The sequence below is a fragment of the Thalia democratica genome, chromosome 4, assembly GCF_965202585.1.
Source record: "Thalia democratica chromosome 4, ktThaDemo2.hap1.1, whole genome shotgun sequence".
Classification (NCBI taxonomy): domain Eukaryota; kingdom Metazoa; phylum Chordata; class Thaliacea; order Salpida; family Salpidae; genus Thalia; species Thalia democratica.
This window is the reverse complement of record NC_139168.1, coordinates 27853782-27860177: the sequence shown is the minus strand read 5'-3', so window position 1 is coordinate 27860177 and position 6396 is coordinate 27853782. Positions and strand designations below refer to the sequence as shown.

At 32.0% G+C, this 6396-nt stretch overlaps 1 protein-coding gene across 1 annotated transcript; it reads left to right on the top strand.

Annotated features, from left to right (window-relative positions):
* Window positions 1-431: 431 nt before the first annotated feature.
* On the top strand, window positions 432-4706 carry LOC145834982 (AP-3 complex subunit mu-1-like). The gene is made up of 7 exons (XM_082942511.1): window positions 432-662; window positions 819-895; window positions 1013-1144; window positions 1244-1444; window positions 1917-2011; window positions 2873-3125; window positions 3668-4706. The coding sequence occupies exons 1-7, from the start codon at window positions 446-448 to the stop codon at window positions 3941-3943; spliced, it is 1251 nt and encodes a 416-aa protein (XP_082798637.1). The 5' UTR covers window positions 432-445; the 3' UTR covers window positions 3944-4706.
* The last annotated feature ends 1690 nt before the right edge of the window (window positions 4707-6396 follow it).

Genomic DNA, 6396 nt, shown 5'->3' with positions numbered 1-6396 from the left:
ACACTTTTTAAAAAACATTATAGAATCAAATAGATTTTATAACAAAACTATTGAAAAACTTTAAAAATACTTGATTATTAATAAAATTAAAATAAAAAGCAAAACTTTTTACCAAGTAATGTTGTCAACTAAGTTTATTTAATTTTCATCAAAAAATTTTTACTAGCGTTTAAAACTATGCCTTGAAAAAAAAGCACGCCATTTTGTCTTGGAATAACGTTACAAATGTTTAACATTCCCACAAGTACCTTATATTTATTAAATATTGTTTTTCTACCAAGTATTTGATATTAAAATGATGATAAACTCAGTCTGTAATACTATACTTATTATTAAAAAAATTCTCCTAATTTTTTTATTTTTTAGTTATAAGCTTTTTTCTTTTAACTACACAGTTATATGTAGTCAAACATTGTTTCTACCAGGTTTATTAAATTTTGAAACCATGATAAACTCCCTGTTTATGATCAACTCGCACCGGGACGTGTTTATGGAGAAGCACTGGAGGACGGCGGTGAAGAAGTCGGTGTGCGACTCCTTCTTCCAGCAACTGGAAAAAACCGCCAACCCGGAAGACGTCCCGCCCATAATAGTCACCCCCAACCACTACTTGATAAGCATTTACAGGGAGAGATTGTACTTCGTGTCGGTGGTCGCCAAAGGTAACTTTTTTTGTTGATTTTTTATTGTGCACATGATTTTATGTTTGTAAATTATTTTATTAGTTTTTTTAAACTTTTAAAAAGTTTTAAACTATTAAAATAATTATTTAAAAATAAAATTTTGACTAATTTATAATAATTATTTTTATTCAAAAGAGGTGCAGCCCCTGTTTGTGGTCGAGTTCTTGCACTGCATCGTGGATACTTTCATCTCGTATTTTGGCGAGTGCCAGGTTATTATGTAGCAAAAAAAACATTAATTTTAAAATTCTAGTATGTTAATATTTTATTCGACTCATTTTTGTGTTTTGTGAATTAAGTCTTCGTTTGAAAACTTTAATTTTCTTCAGGAGCGGACCATCAAGGACAACTACGTCGTGGTCTACGAGTTGCTAGAGGAGATGCTGGACAACGGGTATCCATTGGCAACCGAGAGCAACGTGCTCAAGGAGCTCATAAAACCCCCTAACATGATACGCAAGGTGGTGATCAGCTTTAATAATATTTTGTTATATCTTTCCAGCAGATAAGTTTTTTGAGCATTTTTGTTTTATTTTTCATAAAACCCCCCAACATGAAAGGTGGTGAACAGCGTAACTGGCAAGAGCAACGTGGCCGACCAACTGCCCTCGGGTCAGTTCAGCAACGTGCCGTGGCGGAGGCAGGGGGTGAAGTACGCGTCGAACGAGGCCTACTTTGACGTCACAGAGGAGGTTGACGCCATCATCGACCGTTCCGGTTCGATTGTTTTTGCCGAGATCCAGGGATCCATCAACGCACAGGTACGCTTTAAAAAATTAATTTATTTGATCCTGCAAATTACACTAAAGAATTTTTTCCATTAATTAGATTGTTAATAGTCTCGCAGATGAAACTTTCTATGTGTTAGGACTTTTATTTAAGTATAAAATATTATTTCTTACTGTCTTGATCATGCTTTTTTAAACTAGTACATACATTTAGGTGCTCAATCAATAAGTATGAAAACTTCATTAAATCTTAACACTTTATTTGTTAATCCCAACAAACCGTATCTTATGCGACTCAAGAAGAGTAAATTAAATATAAAGCATTAATAGTTATCAAATAAAATCCTTTAAATAAACCTCTTAAAAAAGCCTCATCTAATATTCTAATTGTCAGGTGAAGTTGTCTGGTGTGCCAAACCATAGTATCTGATGGAGACTTATGAGAAAATTAAATACCACGTACTAGGGTTTTTAATTTTAAGCTTCAACTAATCTTTTCATTCAGGTGAAGCTGTCAGGGATGCCTGACCTGTGCATGAACTTCGTCAACCCGCGCCTGTTGGACGATGTCAGCTTCCACCCGTGCGTCAGGCTGCGAAGGTATTTGCTACAATTGTATATTTGTGTTAAAAGATAAATTCGTTATTTTTTATTTCAGATTTGACTTGTAGTTTTAAAAAAACCTGGAATTTTAAACAGTTTTTACATGTTAAGTAGAAAATTTTATTTGACATTAATAATGTATCATATAGATGAAGTTTTTTTTCCTAATCAACAATTTTATATTTTAAAAACACATTTAAATTATCTCTACAGTATATTTGTAATGTTTTTATACTATTTAACGAAGTTTTTCACCTTAAACTTAATTTTAAACTAAAAATAGACCCAAAATGTGTACTTTTAAAAACCCGGAGGAAATTTTGAAAACTTGGAGAATTTTTTCCCAAAAACATTTGGCAACCCTGCCATTCTTGTAGTTTAATTATTGATAAAAGTTACTCAAGCCCTTTAAGTAACTGCGGAACTGGGAGAGGGTGCGATAAATTGTTTTATATATATTATTTACAAATGATTAAATTCAAACCCAATTACTTAAAAATACAATAAAATTTAATAACAATTATTTTGTTGTAATTTAAAAAATATTTTAAAGTAAACAAAAAGAAGGCCTGCAGTTTTTAGAAATGCAGGAAATTCGCTTCAACTTGTTGCGCGCGTGATTTTTTATTGAAATTGATAAAAATATAAGGTTGGGGAGCGAGCTACAATAAAATAATTATAGAGTTATATTAATAGTTAAATTCATTATGTTTCATATAAGTCATTTTATGTTCGTTTTTTTAATAAAAGTTAACCATGAAAGATATTCATTCCAAAAGGTCCTAATACTTATAAGTAAAATTGATACCTTTCATGCAGTTTGTTGATAAAAGCATTTCGAGAAATGTGTTTGTTCAGGTGGGAGAACGAAAGGGTGATGTCGTTCGTGCCGCCCGACGGCCAGTTCAAGCTGTGCACGTACCACGTGAACCAGGGCGGCAACGTGTCCGTGCCCGTCTACGTCAAGCACAACGTCCAGTACCAGGGGTCGGGCGGGAAGCTGGAAGTGTCGGTGGGCGGCAGGCACACCTCGGGCAAGACCGTGGAAGAGGTCAGGGTGACCTCGAAGCTGCCCAAGCAGGTCACCAACGTCAGCCTGGAACCGTCGCAGGTAGGAAAAAACAAACGTTTTATAACTGATTTTTGTGTGAAATAATTTGCTAAACCTTTTAAGTTAAAAGTTCATACTTTTTTTCTGGCGGAAAACTTTTCATAGCTACTTTTTGTATGAATGCAAAGTCTCTGCCAAAATGATATTTTAAAATTATTTACGTACTTGTTTTTATTCTTGTTTTTAATATAACATTGGGCAACACACATAATATTTTTATCGCTTTCGGCTTAATGTATTTTTAAGAGTTTCTAAGGTCACACGAAATTAATTGAGAGATAATCATTGAAAGTTTTTGATTTTTACCGCGTACGGGCTTTGATTCCTTTGTCAAGCTTGATCAAGCCGCACATTTTATAATTTAATATAAAGTCGTGTAAATTGATGTTTGTAACGCCTCATTTATTTTTCAGGGAGACTACTCGTCAGAGATCTAAACTAATCTTTGAAAATATAATTTAATTAAATTGTTGTTTTTTGTTTGTGATTACTTACTATAGTATAACGGTTCATACCATTTACATATTTTCCAACGTTCGCAGGGAGAGTACTCGTTCAGCCCGGTGACCAACTTGCTGACGTGGGAGGTGGGCAAGGTGCAGCCGGGCAGGCCGCCCCAGCTCAGGGGAGTCCTGTCGCTGCAGGCGGGCGTGCCGGCGCCCGAGGAGAAGCCGAGCCTCAACGTGAACTTCAAGATCCAGCAGGTGGCGCTGAGCGGGCTGCGGATCAGCAGGCTGGACATGAGGAACGAACGGTACAAGCCGTTCAAGGGGGTCAAGTACATCACCAAGGCGGGAAAGTTCCAGGTGAGAACGTGAAAGTTCTCCTGTCAAGATGCACGTGGTTTTTCGCGCACATTTTGTCACTCGCTTTTTTTTTGTGTTCTAATAGTTTGTGAAAAAAGTTGAAAATTTGTTTGTTGAAGAAAAAAAATTCTTACTAAAGAAGAAAAAAAAACTTTTATCCTGTTAAATATAATGAACCACGCTCAATATTGTTATACACACATTCTTTTTACTCGCAACGTTGAAAACTTTTTGTATAATTTGCTTTTCTTACATGTTGTAAACGTTTATATGTTTTTAAATCTATTTAGTTTTATATGCTTTGTTATCGTTTTGACTTATTTTTTGTTCGTGAATTTCGTCGGTTATAGTAGTATATGTAAAATCAAAAAAACTATTTTTATAATTTTTCAAGTTGATGATCAATGTAAAAGTTTTTAAACTTAACATTTTAGTATGTTCGTGCAATACAAATTAAGTGAATTAATCGTTCTAATCTCAACGTAATTAATCTTTGCTCCTTTTTTGTTAACAAATAATACAAAACTTCAGTTTGAAAGTAAAAGTAATTAATGAATGTTGAACACATAAAACATCTAACAAATCAAGTCGTGTATTTTATGGTATTTAGTTTTTACTGTCGTAAATTTTAACGTGTTTTTAAAACTTTTCATCTTAGTTTTTGTTTATTTACGAACTATAATGTAAACATGGTGTTATTAACGTTTTTTTTCGGACTTAAATAATTATTGATATAAAAGATAACCTGCACGAAGTAACATGTGTGTTTATTTAATTTTACTAAACATGTATATAAAAAAAAATTGTCTGTTTGTTTTAATATTAACTATATTATGCTAAAGTTATAGCACGGAAGTAATAAGACTGTTGCTGGAATTTTTCAAACTAAACTTTTTCTTTGCAACATTTAACAAGTTTTTGTATTTCCGGTTTGAAATATTTTTAATGACATACTTGTAATATTTTTTTTTGCTAAACATTAAATTTATTTAGTTGTTAGAATTCGATTTTAAAAAATTAAACTCCTTAGTCAAGGTGAATGAGCACAGTCGTGTGCATAGATGTCATTTAAACGTGCACAAAAGTTTAGATGGCTAGTAAAATTGTTTCTAAAATAACTGTTTAATATATCTACTTTTGTTTTCAAATGGTAACATTCAAATGGTTTTCACAAAAATAGTCACAGTTTTTTTTTTTCTTTCGAAATTTAATGATCACAGCTTTTTAAATTCAAAGAACCACTGCTCCAGGTTAGAGGTAGGAAGCCTTTTATAAGTAATGGACCAGTTTTCCTTGCAAAATGTTTTGCGGGACCACTTGGTGGAATAGCGTCATTCGTTAGCCACGGTTGTTAAAATAAGCGTAGGTATCAGCAAAAATACTCTTTCTTACTTAACATAATACATTCGGTAATAGATTAATAACTAATTTTTAAATATTTTGTTGTTCTTTGCAAAAGAAACGATTTTAGCTAAAAATTGAATTGCTGGTTGCGTTTTGCCGATCTCTGCTTTTAGTAAACTTTAAATTTCTATGATCTTTTTTGAGATCAGTTTTACTAGATAAACTGGAAGAAAGAACAGTAGAGTTAATGCACTAGAGTTTTTTAGCATTCTATCTGTAAAATTTTTGTACAAAAACTTTTATGTTAATTGTTTCAATACTTGGTCATCAGTTACTTGAAAAATATTTTGAGAGTTGAAAGTACTTAATGTTATAAGAGTAGAAAATGTCTTAAATATTTTTGTGTGCAACGTTACAAATATAAATTTGTTTTTAAAACTAAATTACTCTTTTTTAAATCTACTAACAATTTTTCTATCAAAGTCAAATTTTTGAAAAAATACAATGTATAGGGTTCCCACTTCTCTACTTATCCTCTGAAATTTGCAATATTCTGAAAAGTCCCTATAAAAAACAGATAAATATGTGAAAACCCTTAGAAATTACGTTTTTTTGCTTGGTGATTGAAATTTTTGTGATAAAATAACCACTATTATTATCTTTTAAATTTCATTTATACTATATATGCACTTTTTTTAAGAGTGCAAAACATAAAGCGCATTTTTAAATATTCTTGTTGTATGAAAAACAGTGGAAAGTAACTATTATTTTAATTCATCAGAGGATCTTGCTGAACTATTTAAAACTATGTTTCATTATAGTTCGATAGCTACAAAATGAAATCTACCAAGTTGTCATAGGTCTGAAATTTTTCCATTGCTCCATATGCAAAAGGTATTTTGATAAATAAAGTTTAAGAGAGCACCTGTTATGCTTATCTTTTGATAAAAACTTCAGTACCCAATTACAAAAAAAATTCAGATGGACATTATTGTCTGATTATTTTGATGATAAAAGTATTTTAAAGTATGTAATCGATATTTGGCATCTGAGTTTTTGACACACTACTTATCGAAAGGTCTTCTATAAAAAAAGCAACTGAAGGTTTTGACCAAAATGAA